Source organism: Cydia pomonella, chromosome 11, assembly GCF_033807575.1.
Source record: "Cydia pomonella isolate Wapato2018A chromosome 11, ilCydPomo1, whole genome shotgun sequence".
Classification (NCBI taxonomy): domain Eukaryota; kingdom Metazoa; phylum Arthropoda; class Insecta; order Lepidoptera; family Tortricidae; genus Cydia; species Cydia pomonella.
Genome location: NC_084713.1, coordinates 21,657,339 through 21,674,104, shown reverse-complemented (window position 1 = coordinate 21,674,104; position 16,766 = coordinate 21,657,339). Strand labels below are relative to the sequence as shown.

At 37.3% G+C, this 16,766-nt stretch overlaps 1 protein-coding gene across 3 annotated transcripts in view; it reads right to left on the bottom strand.

Annotated features, from left to right (window-relative positions):
- Positions 1-819: 819 nt before the first annotated feature.
- Positions 820-16,766, bottom strand: part of LOC133522500 (organic cation transporter protein-like) — an 82,781-nt gene continuing 66,834 nt past the window's right edge. For all 3 annotated transcript variants that reach the window (XM_061857855.1, XM_061857853.1, XM_061857854.1), the window contains exons 4-10: positions 15,076-15,307; positions 9,324-9,424; positions 8,177-8,325; positions 7,372-7,694; positions 4,249-4,558; positions 3,618-3,799; positions 820-2,937 (exon numbers count right to left, since the gene is read on the bottom strand). In XM_061857855.1, the coding sequence (XP_061713839.1) occupies positions 2,776-2,937; positions 3,618-3,799; positions 4,249-4,558; positions 7,372-7,694; positions 8,177-8,325; positions 9,324-9,424; positions 15,076-15,307 (1,459 nt within the window). In that variant the 3' untranslated portion in view covers positions 820-2,775. The remainder of the gene's footprint in view (positions 2,938-3,617; positions 3,800-4,248; positions 4,559-7,371; positions 7,695-8,176; positions 8,326-9,323; positions 9,425-15,075; positions 15,308-16,766) is intronic.

Sequence of the window (16,766 nt, the reverse complement as noted above, 5' to 3'; positions counted from 1 at the left end):
GAAACAACGCGCCAAAAGTATGTGATATTCCGGATAACTTTTCCAAATAAAGATAAATCTCTAAAATGAATGTTCTAAAGTATATCCTTTACAGTCTTAATTATTCTACACACAGAATCAAACAAATCTGATGGTTTTGTTAAGCTGTTACAGAATGGTAGAAACTTTTGACACCTTGTTTGATCCGTTACTTTTGATGCTGACTGTACAAGGATATAAAAAAAATAAACAAGAAAAGTTATCTCAATTAACAAGTAATCAATTATTTAAATAATCAGTTAGATAACACAACGCACTTATTATTTAATAATTAAATTGTAGGTATTCGGAATTCCACAGAATAACTTTAAACATTTATTGTAATCGTAATATTACAACGTGCGTAACATTGTAACCTTCAATTTAAATTTCGAGCAATGGAGGTAACAAATAGGCTGTCAAATATTGGAATAGAATAAGTACGGAAGGTGGAGATAAGGAACGAAATCTCCATGTACCAAAAAGTGTCATCAAAAAACTTTAAATAGGTGGCGCTACAATACTTAGAGTACTTGAACAATCAAATCATAGACAGTGCAATTCACTCCGTCAATAACGCCTAGGTTCTTAGCTACTCTAGCGCTACTCTGGAGATTTGGTACTATTATTTATAGCTGACAGCTGGACACTTTTGCAACAGTTCTACCATAAGAGATGCCACTCCTCTTAATTCCACACTCCAAAATAATAAGTTATCATTGTTATCAAACGCTAGAACGGTTACCTACCTTAAATATAAGGAATATAATCATAATTTACGACCAAGAAAAAAATCAAACGTAGGTTTTGCTTAATCAATGTATTAAATATTCAACAATAACTATATGTACAACTTACATATTGCATAGGATTTCGTACTTAGCTAGATATAACAATACTTTTGGCATGACGATGATTTGAATAGGTACTAGATATAAAAATTTAATTCAATTCAAGATTCTTATGTTTAGTTATTTTGTCAGGTTTTAAATAATTTTGATAGCAAGCAATACTAGTAACAAAATAGTAAATTGTACAAGTAGAGCACAGTTTAAACAACCCATTTTATCCGAGGAAAATGATTGGTCTCGTGTGAAACGACGGCCAATATAAGTTCGGAAAAATTGTGTATAAATTATTTTACATTATAATTATATACAAATGATAATAGCATTATAGTGGTACATAGAATCAATTTAAATATTATTGTTGAAAACGAGATGGAGAACGGTTTAGATTATTTTTTTTACAATATCAAAAAGTGGCGCCATCTTACCGGGCATAGGCTAAAAGTTGTGGTACCGCTAGAAACGACGCCGCCATTTGGCCTTTGATATATTAGATATTTAACACATATCAGTGAAAGAATAAGGATCAATGTTAAATGGCGTTCTAAAAGTTTTAATCACGTGTCTAAAGATGGCAGTAAATTTACGTGGCTACAAAGTTTTCTTTGACAATTCACCTCTATTTCAAATTCTCTTTGATAGCGATTTTGCTCCTTTTTTAACCGACTTCAAGATTTCAAAAGGAGGAGGTTATCAATTCGGTGTGTATGTTTTTCTACACTTCATATATGTGGCAACGCAATGTGTCAAGGAAATTGACAATTAACGTTGACCATCCGAAAGGACCTTAAGTGTGCGTAATCGTATAATTGTGCTTCATTATTATTATCAACGAAAAAGTACCTGCTCTAAACGATACACAAATTGTATTTGAATTATGGGTATCGTTTCATTTTACACATACATTATACATCTCAAATCTTAGCGAGTGCCCACCGTTAGAACTACATGCAATATGTAGCATAACTTAGCGCGTTTAAAGTAAAAAAAATACAAAAATAAACCACTTTAATATCACAAATCTCAGGGCACATTCAATACCTAAAGCTGGCTTAGACCCTACACTCTTTAGTTAATATCTCCATTTGAGCAACATATCGTACAATAATATCTTTATTTTGGCACAGTCAATATCACTTACAATCTAATTTGCTAAGGCTCTGTTCCAGCCTAACTTGAATCTCTTCATCTAATTACCGTATAATATTCCTATCTAAATTCACTCTGATTTAACATTATGATGATTAAATATGTAAACATCACACTGCGGACATCTAACTCTTAAAATCCACTTGCCGCGTCATATCGCGATGCCAGTGTGTGAATCGACTAAACGACTTACTTATTTATAAATTACAGGCACTGAGAATCCCACTTCAAATGTGTCCATAGCACTGTCACTTTATTTGGCCGATCCTCTTAAATCTCCATTTCAGGAGCTGGAAAATTCGAATTTGTTACATTCCTGGAGACGCTGATTGGCGTCTTTGTCTGAAAACCTTCTGGAATCTGTGAATCTATCTGTCTCTAAATCACCCAATTGGACTTGAGAGGATCTCTAAATGTAGTCTCTATCTTTATCAGGTGACATGGACATCTTGAAACAAAAGAGAATGACTAGGAAGAATATGTTAGCGCACACAACGGACTGGGGCCATATACTTGTAGTTGGACGTTCAGAACTTTGATAATCTTCTCAAATTTCAGGCTCCGTCTTTGATACGAGACAAAGTCATGATAAAATAGAAAATCCTTATAAAGACTACAAGTATGCGGTTGATCCGCTGTGCACCCTATTGGACCTCTTTTAGGTTGACCCAGAAATGTAACACAAATTGAGAATTCGGTTATAGAATCAAGCTTAAATGTCTCAGCTCTCTACGGTGTCCTTTGCGCACTGTCACCACACTTAAACTTTAACGTCCTCTTCAGTCTGGTCGAGTTTCTCGGCCTGCTGAATGTCGTCGGGCAGCGGCGACCGGCTGGTTTCTGGTAGCAGGAGAGCTAACAGACCAGGTATGAAGGCTACCAGCCCGATCACTACGCTGGGCAGGCTGTGCATGTATTGCTCCTGCAAGGCATAATAATATTTATTCATTAAGGATATAAAGGAGATGATACCTTGTGAAACGTGATAAATAATGGCAGAGAATGCCTTATGGCATAATCATCGAAACAATTTTAGCAACTCCAAACAAAATTAGTTGCGTTGATTCATCAGTTTCATCACAGAGTTCCAATAGCTACCTCCTGTCTCCATCATCAGATCAGCTCGATGGTACTATAGTGTTGCATTATCACCCAACTTAAATATTTGTGTAAATTTTTAGCTTCCTTGAAACTGGAAAATTAGTCAAATTTAACTTGTAAAATTTGACCCGTACAAACATAGTTACATAAGTACAATTTATATATGTATACATTGCAGTTTAATAAGAACTTGTAATTTTTTATTTATTTATTGTTGACCATAACCCTATATCAGCCAGAGTCAATTTTTTTGTGGTTATAGCTCCCCAGAACTTAAGAAACGTCTGAGTTAAGTCGTTAATCGAGCTAATACATATCGACTAGATGATTTTTATGCAATTACTTTTTGCAATGTATTAGTATCAGTTTCAGACAAACCATACTGGATTAACTGGTTAAAATCCAGAAAATAGATGGATGATGGCAGCGCGTGATCTGCTTAAAAAACCTCAAGGGAGGTTTGATGACAATTATGAAAATAAAAACACTAAAGTATCTTACCAGCAGAGGAACTTGTGGGGCCAATATGGCCCCGATGCGTCCCACAGTATTCGCCACGTTGGCTAGCGAGTTCCTCACGGTGGTAGGGAAGATCTCTATGCTGACAACGTAGAGAGAGAACATGCCGTAGCTGTTGCACATCTTGCCGATCAGGTAGAGGACTACGGACAACCAGCTGAGTGCTGCAGAGAGAAATAGATTGAATTAGATCACAAATATCAATAATGTTATAATTTTAGGATAATTCGTGCTGGTTGTTATTTTATTTTGCTGTGCATGCTTATTTTGGATGGCATTCTTGTATAAAACCTACCACTTATATAATATTGTAATAATGTTTTGAATGTTGTCTGTCAAGTGTACCTTTTAATTTGGTAGAAACATAATGAAACTCCCAAATAAATTAATTATAAACAAAATAATTGACCCAAGTCATGCCAGTGGGGTGTCTAGAAGGCTGCCTGTATTGACCCTCGGGATATAAATACCGGACAGGTCACCCTAAGCCTCTACAAGGGGCTTTGCTAACTCCTTATAGAGGCGGCGCGCGCTAGGCTAGGCATAATTTCAACCGAAGCGCCCTTACAGATAATACTTAACTGATGATATTTATATATAAAAATTAACTCACAGCTCGGCACAAACGCGGAGGAAATAAAACAGACACCCGCGAGACAGTACGCCACACAAATTGGCGCTTTTCTTCCAAAGCGGTTCAACGTCAGCGCTGTAATAATGCGCGTGGGCACCGCCACTAACTGCAGCGCAGAGTAGTTCAAGTACTTGTTTCCAAAGATGCCCGTTGAGTAGATGATGGCGCTGGTGTACACGAAGGAGAGGCAGATGAAGCAGGCGGAGATAAGCGTTAGGCGGAGGAGGATGGTGCGGGAGCGGAGAACGGAGAGGAGGTGTTTAGTTGAGCAGGAGGGCGTGTTGTTGTTCTGAAATAAACAATAAAATATATTAATGTTATAGTCAAGGATAAATGTACTACCTATAAAAGCATTGAGAAGAAGTTGATCTGATGACAATAGTTATTTACGATACAAGTACGAAAAATAGGAAATTTGTAACGAGTGGCAATAAATTACAACACGACCGAAGGGAGTGTTTTAAAACTTTTAAATCGACACGAGTTGCGAATTACCTATTCGCACATTTATCGTACAACGTTTTACAGTACATATGGCCCTTTAAATGTTCGACACAGTAACGTAATATGCTAATTTTCGCACTAGTGCGGTAAAGTAGCACCATATGTACTGTAAAACATTTTTTTTTAACAACAAAATTACACAGCATTACAGTATATACTAATGCACTGCGAAATTTAGGACTAGGGTTCTCATATGAGCATGAAAGTTTGTTGACTTTGTGGTGTAATTTCTAAATGGGTCTTTGCAATTTCTTTAAATAAAAATATGTGTTCTTTCATATTTGAGATGTAAAGGGTACAAGTATTTCGACAAATCTGTATTTGAATTTTTCAATTAATCGGTCGTCTACAGAAAAATGTAGTACCTATGCCTGATGTGTCAGTAGAGTGCCAAACTGATTATATGTTATGTCGTACGTTATGCTGCGTTAAAATCTAAGGGTGTGGCGAATTTGGACAATCCCAGGGGCGGATTAAGAAGGCGCGGGGCCCTTAGCACAATAGATCGCGGGGCCCCCTGGTTTGAAAAAAAAAAGATTAAGTGCGAGTCAGACTCGCACCCCGAGGATTCAGTAACATCACAACATTTTTACCATGTCTTAATTTTTTTCTACTCGTTCTCGATTAGATTTTAACATGTTATGCATTGTATTTTTTAGGGTTTCGTAGTCACCTAGAAACTTATAGTTTCAACATGTCCGTCTGTCCGAGGGTTTGCTCCGTGATCGTTAGTGCTAGATAGCTGTAATTTGGCATGGATACATAAATCAAGCATTGCGACAGAACAGTATAATAAAAACTATAAAAAATAGGGTACCTCCCATACAAAATGTTTTTTCTTTAATTTTTTTTTTAGTTTGACCCATTTTTTGTTTCTGTAGTTCGTGTCATCTACGAAGACGCGCCCCACTCCTACCAATCGCCTATAGTACCTACAAGTGTGCTGTGCAACCTTTTACTAGTATAGTAGTTCTGTCTATAGACATTAATTAGTAGACATTACTACATTGCCAAAAAGTTGCAGATTTGTCCTATATGCGATTACGAAGAAGCGCATCTTTGTGGATGACACGAACTATAGGTATATGACGTCATTTAAAATCCGGAGTATTTTCCTTATTTATTTATTTTAAAGAATTCCGATTTTTTTATTTTGCCATTTTAAAAGAGCCTAATCTTAATGAAGTTGTGTTATTTTATCACAGTTTCTTTCTTCTATAAAGGTTTCCTCCTTACCTTCGGTTTTCATCATCAGATCAGGTCGATAACCGTGTATTGTCACCGTATTTTCCCTAGAATGCCAATTTTTAACAACAAATTTTGACAAATGGTCACAAAAATAGTTTGCAGATTTTGAAAACAACTTACGAGTATTGCATATTAAATAAAAGCATGTAGGGATACTGTTTAACAACATCAATATTATTAAGGTAAATAAAAGCTTGTAAAAATAGGTGAAACGTGAGTTGGAACTAATGGCTAAGTAAGCCAAAAAACAAGGCCGAAGGCTGAGCCCCACGAGCTTTTCCCCCGGACCACCCGATTTCGTAGCGTTCCCGTGCGAAGCTGAAGACCAAGCTGCAGTAAAGCAGAGCCTAGAATGAAACCAATGCCATAGTGTGAACGAGGCCGTAAGCCGAACTCCGTATAAGGGCGGAGGCCCGGAGCGTTCTATCGCGCCGCGCCACCATGCAAAGGCTGAATTGTAGGAGAACAGAGTTTGGAATTGACCCAATGTGATCTCGGCTCGCCTGCTGCTCGGCCTTAGTTCTTGCTCAAAAGTGCGACTTGCTGGGATGTTTTGGGTATCGGGCCATATGTAGGACTTTACATCCGGCCTACGCGAATGCAAAGCCCTGCATAGGGGCCTCGCTGTTTACTTTTTATAACGGCTTTGCAGCAACTCGGCATATTTTAGGCGCCCGGCCAGCCGTAGAGGCGCTCGTCCTTTGGCCTACTACGGGCTCAAAGCTGATCATCATTAGGCATTAGCTGTAAGGTGCAATTTGTTATCTGAAATAATAAATAAATCATCCTTCCATGTTTTTCACTAATATGCTTTTTAACACAGTATCTTCTTTTGTTCGTTTCCGAGCTATGCTGTTTCCTCATAGTGTTTCCTGCAGCTTAGCCATGCACAAAAGTTTTGAGACACTGTGCACCTTCGGTTTTATGCTAAACTCTGCTCTTGGTCTTTGCGTAAGCCTAAAAATTATTTGAATTTGGTATCGTCATAAAGAAAAATAAACAGGATAATAACATTAATAACAAATAATAATAAGAATTGATCAATATTGTTACTGACTAACGAAAAAAATACATTTTAAATAAAATATGATAGTACATAATCCACGGAGTGCGAGTTCTACTTGAACTTGGCCGGTTCCGCGTGCCGAAATCACATGGTCAGCGTCGGAGCGCGGGGCCCCCCTAAGGCGCGGGGCCCTTAGCATATGCTTTTTCTGCTGTTCGGTTAATCCGCCACTGGACAATCCATAATTTGTACCTAATATTTCTTTCTACTGAGTTAGTAAGAATATAAGCTCATAGAGCTACTAAGCCTTTATTACGTTTACTTAAGAGTTTTGTCGTCCTCACCTCTTCACTCTTAGTCTGTTCAATCGACTTCATCATCTGCTTCGCCTTATTAGAGAGCTCTACATTATTTATCTTTGCTACTTTGTTCAACACCCTCACAGCCTCATCATTCTTATTATGAGCTAGTAGCCAGCGTACACCCTCGTCTATCAAGAAGATGTAGAAGACCACAACAAGGAGGGGTGCGTAAATGGCACGGAGGAGATGCCTCCAGTAAGGAACCTTCCAGGCGATGAGACCGAAGAAAGCTGTGCCGATGTTGGTGAAGATATCCCAGATGCAAGAAAAGGCAACACGACCATTTTGGCTGACGGCTTCTAATGCTGAAATGTTAAACAAAAATGTTAATTTAAACCATTTATAATCCTGAAAAAAAAAAACAAGAATTGTCTTGATCAAAACACAAATTATGAATCATCGAATTGCTTTCAAATTTTTTTTATATTATAGAATAAAGTCAACAGAAAGATCTTCCCCAAAAAAAAAATCACAATTACTCTGGCCTCATTTAGCCCCTTTAGACCCCTCTTTGTTTGTTGATTTGTTTATATGTTGATATCTTTGACACTCAGTCGTAATCATTTCACATTTTCGATGTATCTTTGGGAATTCACATGGTCGTAATTAAATAAATTTACCACACCTCTTCATATTACATCCTCATATCATATTATCTTATCATATCAGTTATTCCATTGAAATCATGTTCATTTGTACATTTTGGTCTTAAATATGATCAAGTAGGTACATGATACGCTAAAAGTTAAATGCAGACATGTTAGATAAAATATACCTAAGTACTTACAAAGGACCATAGAGGCATTTCCGTATCCAAACGCGGTCTCGATGAACTCAAGAGCTAGCAGCATCCAGTAGTTAACGGAGAAAGATTTAACCAACCCCACGATGCCCACGAGAATAGGCGTGCCGACGATGATGACTTTGCGGCCGTACCTGCACAAGTAGGAACATGGTTTACGCAAGGCAAAACAGAAAGATGATTAAAGTCCGTCGAAACTAACTACAGACTTGGCAGAGACAAAAGTGGTAGTGCCAGTATAAACGTCATATTTTCATCATTACACAAATTGACTAAGTCCCACATTAAGCTCAATAAGGCTCGTCTTGTGGGTTTTTAGACTACGACATACATATATTATACCGGGTGTTTCCTGTAACACGAGCAAATAATTAAACCATATATTATACTTCTCAAACGACATAACTTTTGATTAACAACTATTAAAAATTGCGAAATCTTTAGATTTTATCTTTTTCATACAAATTTAATATTATTTTCAATGTACGCTGACATCAGTGTGTTTGACGTTGCTTGTCACGCTTTAAACATAACAAAATTCGCAATACATTGCGTCTTAGAATAAACTTTAAAGTGTAATAAAAATCAAAACACAAGTTATTTTTAAAAGTTGCTGAACAAATGTTGGTGAGTTTGAGGAGTACAGCCTACAGTTTAATTTATTGCTCCTGTTACAGGAAACACCCGGTATAAAACCTTAGTCTATTAACTCTGCCATTTCGTGTGATTTTGAATAAAACGTTCTATTTAAGGTAGAAGTACTACTGCTCGACGCTGCACTAGTCACCGACATGGACACTTTATTTCATGGAAATATAGGTTAAATTTGAACAACGAAGATTTTTCTGTATTCGAACTTAATCCTTGTCACTTTGACATAAAGTGCCCATGTCGAGTACTAGTGCAGCGTCGAGCACTAGTACTTCTACCTTACCTGTCTTAAATAACTACATAGAAAATACCCGGAAACTGTATAAAATAAAAAGATGTATATGTTATTAATAAAACAAAAATAGAAAATTCCGCTGCCACGAGCGAGACTCAAATCTTTGACTGCGGGATACTAGTCTGTCAACAAACTGAGCTATCCAATCTGCGGTGAATTTTTCCATCATATCCTCATGATACTTACCGGTCAGAGACAAATCCATAAAGTATGTAGGAGATGATCAGCCCGATGTTGTGGACGGTGCCAATCATCGTGCGCTTCCACGGCTCGCAGCCCAAGTCGAACTGAAAAACAATCTCTTGTCAATCAATGTTCCTTTGCAGGAGACCAATTCTGTTTTAAGTACAGGTCCATAAAATATGTTGACAGATAATTTATAGGAATATCTTTTACAAAATGTCATTAAAAATTAAAACTACAAACATGTAACGTACTCTTTTTTTCTAACTATCAACAATGTGCCGCAGTAAAAAAATTGACAACGTATTTTTTGGGCCAACCTGTAATGAAAAACGAATTACTATATATTTACTGATACTGATGTCCTTCAAGATCTTTACTTTTTCTTTTTCACATATTTTAGTGTTATATAAAAGTTTGAGACCTTTTAAATACTAAACGCCTCAATTTCGCCTTGTATGACGACTGTTTAGGTATCGATAATTTAAATAATAAATAAAATAAAATAAAATAAATAAATAAAAAACTTCTGTACTTAAATATATAAAATTTTGTACTTTAGCGTGTAGCTGCGCTCTCTCGGAAAGGTTTCCACGGAAGACCAGCGTCGAGACCCTTAGGTGGTATCTTGACATTAAGCTGAGGGGAGACCTTTTCAGTGACGCTTAATAATAAATTGATTCTGTCGTCTCATGTATTAGGTACCTAAACTTAAGCGTTTTCTGAATAAATTTCTTCTATTCTATTCTATTCTTCTATTCTAAACTATACTGAGGTATTTGCTTTTAAGTGTGGTGGGAGGACTTAAGAGCCATGACAAATTCAATCAATCATTGTGTTATGTGGGCATTGAACTATTTATCATTACGTAAAGAACCGGCACAGAGAACCAGTATTTAGCGACATGAGTTGCTGTTGTTTTGAGACCAGACCATAGAAGACGAAGCGTGAACATCACGACCTTCATGCGTAAGCGCCATGAACTACTTTCTATCACCGCACCGCCCGCCGTCGGCAGGGTGTTCATCCAGACACCCTAGAACCTAAATGGTCACGCACTGTGCGGTTTAAGAGGAACTTCCTCCCGCGCACGCTCTGGTTGTGGAATGAGCTACCTGCCGAGGTTTTCCCGAGGGTCTACAGTATGAGGTTCTTCAAAAAAGGAGTGTACAGATTTTTAAAGGGTCGGCAACGCGCATGTAACACCTCTGGAGTTGCAGGCGTCCATAGGCTACGGTGACTGCTTACCATCAGGCGGGCCGTATGCTTGCTTGCCACCGTCGTCGTGGTATAAAAAAAAGAACTTTAACGGCGCTTACGACGTTTTGATCACGTGGTACAGGTTGCGATTGTGACAATTTGTTTGTTTTGTATGGCTTCTCTAAAATAATAATAACCCACTGGTTATAATTATGACCCCATCAATATACTTACTTACTTACTTACTCCGTTGGCTCAGCGACCCAAAATGAGACTTGGCCTCCGACACAAGACAGCGCCACTTTTCTCGGTCCTGTGCGACCTCTCGCCAATTGTCGACTCGAAGCTCGCGCAGATCCGCCTCCACCATGTCGCTCCAGCGATACCTAGGGCGTCCGATAGGACGTCCTCCTGCTAGGCGACCCAGGTACGCTCTTTTTACGTTCCGATCTTCGTCCATTCTCTCAACGTGGCCTAACCAACGGAGTCTGTGGGCTTTAATTTCTCCCATGATGTTAGGTTCAGCCACTAGGTCATCAATATACTCGTACCGATAATACCGCCAACGTCATAGTCTAGAGGATACGAAATATAAAGCGAGAATTTTCCGGTGACAAAGATTAAGACTTGCAAAGAACAAGATTAACTTCACTAAGACGGCACTACAACCAAGGAAAAAACAAACAAGTAAAATAAAACATTGATATGACCCAAAAAGGAAGAAAGGAAGACCAAGGCGAACGTACATGAATCAAATAAAGGAAAAACTCAACGTCGTGTCGTATCAGGCTGTCGAGGAACGCAGAGGACCACCAGACATGGAAATTGCTCCATCGACAAGAGTCTTTCTCTTAAATATTCATGATGATGATGACCCAATTGTTTTAAAGGTACAATTTATTTAAAACTACTTAAGATACGCGGTAAATCTATTATCATCAGAGCCCCTAGTGTAAATTTATTGGATTTAGTGACGTGATGTACGCGGTCTCATTTAAGTAAGTAAATATTCTTTATTGCACCAACAATTATACATTTTACATACATGTAAAACTACAAATGAATTTTAAAGGTAAATAGAACCAGGTAACAACAGCCGGTCAAGCGATAAGCTCATTTAGTATGGGATTTAGAAACAGCGCGCCAAGCGGAACGTTTTGGAAACTCGAAATCCCATACAAAATGAGACTTAACGCAAACGCGTACGACACGTTATGCCATCGAATTTTACACTAGGAGTATTGTTCTTTTAACGTTTTCTTAAACGTGATGTATAGTGACTTATATGGCGAACGATAGACCCATCTTTTCGGCTGTCAAGAGGGAGGAATGTCCTCTTGACAACAATAATGCTTTGGTCACGTATGGTCATTGTGTCATTCACATTGGTATGTTAGATTTCTTTTAAAATGACCATATTTCAGCATTACAAACACTTGAAAAAACATTCCATAGCTTAAATTGTCAAGAATCCTCTATTCATAATAGGTAATGCCAATGGAATAACATAAATTAAATTCTTTCAGCTAATCAAGTTAGCTACGCCACACGCTTAAATTCAAGTAGTACAAAGGAAAGTAAATACGGACATTTTCTCACATCGCACGACACAATAACAAAACTCTGACACACAGTATATTATAAGGCTTTTGTCATGTCTTTAATTAATCTAGTTAATTAAAAGGAGGCCGATTCTGTTATAACACTTTTTTAATTTTATCAACAAACTAGAATAACTATAAAAAGCCGGCCAAGTGCGAGTCGGACTCGCGCACGAAAGGTTCCATACCATTATTTAAAAACGGCAAACAAATCATGTCTGTTATATGGGAGCCCCCTTAAATATTTATTTGATTGTGTTTTTTTAGTATTTATTGTTATAGCGGCAACAAAAATACATAATTTGTGAAAATTTCAACTGTCTATCTATCACGGTTCATGACATGCCTGCTGACAGACGGACAGACGGACGGACAGCGGAGTCTTAGTAATAGGATCCCGTTTTTCCCTTTAGGTACGGAACCCTAAAAATGATCTCATGGGAATTGTGCCGCGAGCGTCTCTGTACTGCACGCATGTTGATAATGTCAAATATTGTAGTGACGTGCAAAAATGTGCATATATAATTTTATTTTAGCCAATCAAAACTTTTATTGGCTAATCACAACTTTTTTAATAGCGGAAATTCGAGTATTCAAAGCTGCGAGCATTGAGTTATTAATAACATGAAGAAGCCATAGGTACCAAATCATGAAATCGACGCAGTCGCAACCAGGACCAAAATGTCGCCACCGTAAAATTCATGGCGTTTACGCGTTTAGGTCGCAAGATTCACGCTCCGCTTCTATGGTTTGACAACAACTCATGGCGCAAATTACTGGTTCTCTGTGCCGGTTCTATACGTAGTCATAATAGTTCACGAGCACGCTATAGTCATGGAGAGGGAATAATTTAAGTGATATGTGACAGAAAAGTGTCAATCGTATGGACCGTCTTACGAAGTCAAAATGTACTGAGAGCTTTGTCTATATATTCATATTTCATTTCATATTTATTTATTGTGTACATGTACATAGGTATAAAGCTTAGAATAAATTTAAAAGTGGATAAATTACTACGCACAGACATAGACAGTAATTTTTCAACTTTTAAATTTATTCTAAGCTTAATAGCATCGTTCGCAGACGTTTTTGCTTGTTAAAAATTTAATTTTACATAGGTATTATTGCAGATGGAATAGCTTAGGTTTGTGTCGTGCATGCTACCTCTCTGTAGAGGTGTTACAATATATGGCTTAGGTACTAATTACAAAAAGTAAAATTAAAAATGAGAATAATTTAAATTGATCAATGTTAAAAGTCAAGTTGAGATAATTAATTAAAGATTATTAGGTAAATTAGAGTAATACAGTCGCCGATTGTCATATTCTCGCGCCTTAATAAATACGGGTAAAATTCGTAATTGAGACTTGTGATTGCATTTTTCGAGCATAAATCAGCGTAATCTACTAACGCTCACAGTGAGATGCCTAATAATGCGACTCGAGGTCGTATCAAATCGAGGTGAAAACGTTATCAAATTGTTAGACCACAATCGGCCCCACGGTCATTGAACTATGGCATGTTGACCATGAATTGAAAATTACTTCTGAAATCATCCACGAGGCGTTCTACGATAATGCTGTAGAATGATTTCGATGTTAAATTACTGAACTATGGTTATAAATCATTGAACAACCGTTTTTTTCTTCAGAATTCGAGAAGGTAGGTGAATTTGATTAAGATGCACTTAACCAAATTCACTTATTTATTAATGTACTTATGATAATAAAACTAAAAACTTTGAAAAACAGTTTTGAATGATTCACGGTTAGTTTTACTAGACTTAAATCCACCGGGATATGGACCGTGTTTGCTTATGTATTTCTTTCGAGCTCCCGATATTTCGACGCAATTACATGCATTTCGAACTTAGAAAAAGCTTTTTGGGAAAAGCAATTCACTTTTGAAATTTTATCTGTCATTAAATGACATCTTAATATATTCGTGACAATATCAACTACGCAATGGTGACTGTTAACGATACCTATAGATGTAGTTCCTTAACGATCTTTGGTTGTGGGTCAGAATTAAACTGGGCCGTCTACACTGCAAAATACGTTTTTTGAATAGCCGCGTCGTCTCGCTTTAAAGTTGACCGGCCCTGACAATAACCATTGCGGCGCGCGCGCATTGTGTTGGATGCGCGTCAGTCGCGTCACTAACCTACCTGGCTGCGTAGCCAACGTTACAATCGTTCACGCTCCGCAGCGTAGCATAGTCATCTCTCTCTATCACTCTTCCGTATTAGTGCGACGGTGACAGTTGTGTTTCGTTCGCCACGGAGCGTGAACGATAGGCACGTCGGCTACGCGGGCTGAGCTAATGACGAATTTTTATCCATAGAGACTATACATCTGTATTGTATTGTAGTAATTATTTATTTTAAGATTATTATAATGTAATGTATTGTATTGTATTGTAGTTCGGGCGATTTTCCGCAACTCGACGACTGGCGCCTATTTTGCGTGACAAGGGGGGGTGGAGGGTTGGCTACTCTTGCAATATAATGTAATGTTTACCCAGGTATTGGCTGTTGTATTTATAAATGTTGTTATGTATTTTTCATGTCACTATATGATGTTACTTTAATGTTTTACTGACTTGTAAAAGAGCCCTTGAGGCCTACTTGCAGAATAAATTTTTGAATTTTGAATAATGAACTATGAACTACTTTAGTGAGTGATCTTAGGTTTATATTTTTAACATCTCAAAACTGTACGATACCTTACATTTAGATATATGTAGGTAGAGTGACAAAATGTTCTAGTTGTCAGTTTAACGGTAACCTTCGCCTTGTTCATAATATTAACTAGATCATTTGGAAATGGAAATACAGTCGTAATTAAATCAAATGTTGGACACAGGTCTTTATAAAGGAAACGCTAACATTACATTACATATCTAAATGTACGGTATCGTACAAAAACTTCTAAAGATTTTTAATTTCAACTCACCTCAGCCGCAACACTATTATAGTTTTCATACACAACGCGCTCACACGCCATTGTATCTCTAGAACTGAAGTAGTCCGGACTACACGAGTTGGACGCGTTCCATCGCTGGCTGGATGAGTTGAAAGCGTACGGTGCCGCTCGGTAGCACGTATTGGTCGTATTTCGCAAGGCGAATTCCGCCCAGGACGCGTTGAAGCTTGGGTCTATGGAGTCGCATTCGGGTACTGCACATCTGAAAATTTAAAGTTGATATGTAAATAGATGTTTATGAAATTGTAATTTGATTTATCTAATGTGTGATCAGTGATCACAAATCAATTTAAACGATTATTGTGCAAGGTACTAATCCTAGAATTCTTTTCAAAAGAAAAGACATACATTTCTGATGAAATACTATTTCACGACATTTATGTTTATGAAAAAAGTTTAAATGAATAAGAATTAAATACAACGTGTTTTTCCGTCTTACTATCACGGTTCATGACATACAGCCTGGTGACAGACGGACGGACGGACGGACGGACAGACAGACGGACAGACGGACAGACGGACAGACGGACGGACAGCGGAGTATTAGTAATAGGGTCCCGTTTTACCCTTTGGGTACGGAACCCTAAAAACATAGTCGGCCCGATTTGAAGAATGATTTTCGTTTCGTTTAAGATCTAAAAAGATTGATAACTAAACGACATGTCAAAATTGACGTTTATTTCGATTCCGCTGTGATCCCAATAAGATCTATCTACGATATTTCCAATGTCGAAGTGACATTGGTTGCCCGAATCGATCTGCTTCTGTCAATTATACGACATATAAACGATATCTAAATAAGAACTTATCGTTATCGTATCGCATTCTTCAAATCGGACCGAGTGTATAAATCGGATATTAAGAATATAACTTATAAGTACTTAGGTACTTTAATCCGATGAATTACCTAGATGTGGTAAGGTCATTAGGCTACAATATGAACTAATGACCTAATCTCGGTGGTCTAACCTTAAATATTACTTACTATGTAATTTTGTTTTGTTAATTTAAATTGGGGTAATATTTCATATTACAAACTACTATTAAAAGACTAATTAAATATAACCATGTGTAAATAATATTCATCTGACTATTTTCAAATAGAATTTATCAAAAGAATTCATATAAATTAAATATAATTCATATAAAGTAAATTATCACTTGTTTTGTTAATACCTGTAGACAATAATTAAGGTTTTTATAATTATTGTGGCATGTACTGTGATTCAAATGGATGTATTTTCTTTTACAGCTTTCTCAACCAGAAAGAAATAAATGATTAGGTAATTCTGGCCTAGAATGTCTAATTCCCTGAATGTCAATTTTGCTCGAATGTCCAATTCCCTAAATGTTCATTTTCCTCGAAAGTCCAATTCACCGAATGTCTATTTGTCACGAATGTCTAATTCCTCGAATGCCCATTTTCCTCGAATGTCTAATTTCCCGAATACCACTTCCACAAATTTAATGTACATTTGTCGGCATGTTGTCGGCGGCCGATCGTAAAATCCGCCAAATCATGAAACCTAGACATAGCATAAAACGCCGCTTTAAAATGACAAATGACATAAATCTTATTGCGCTATTTTCATTTTCCGCGCTTTCTTAATTTTGAATGTAGATGAAAATACCCTTGACCCCACCACGTGCCAATTTATACA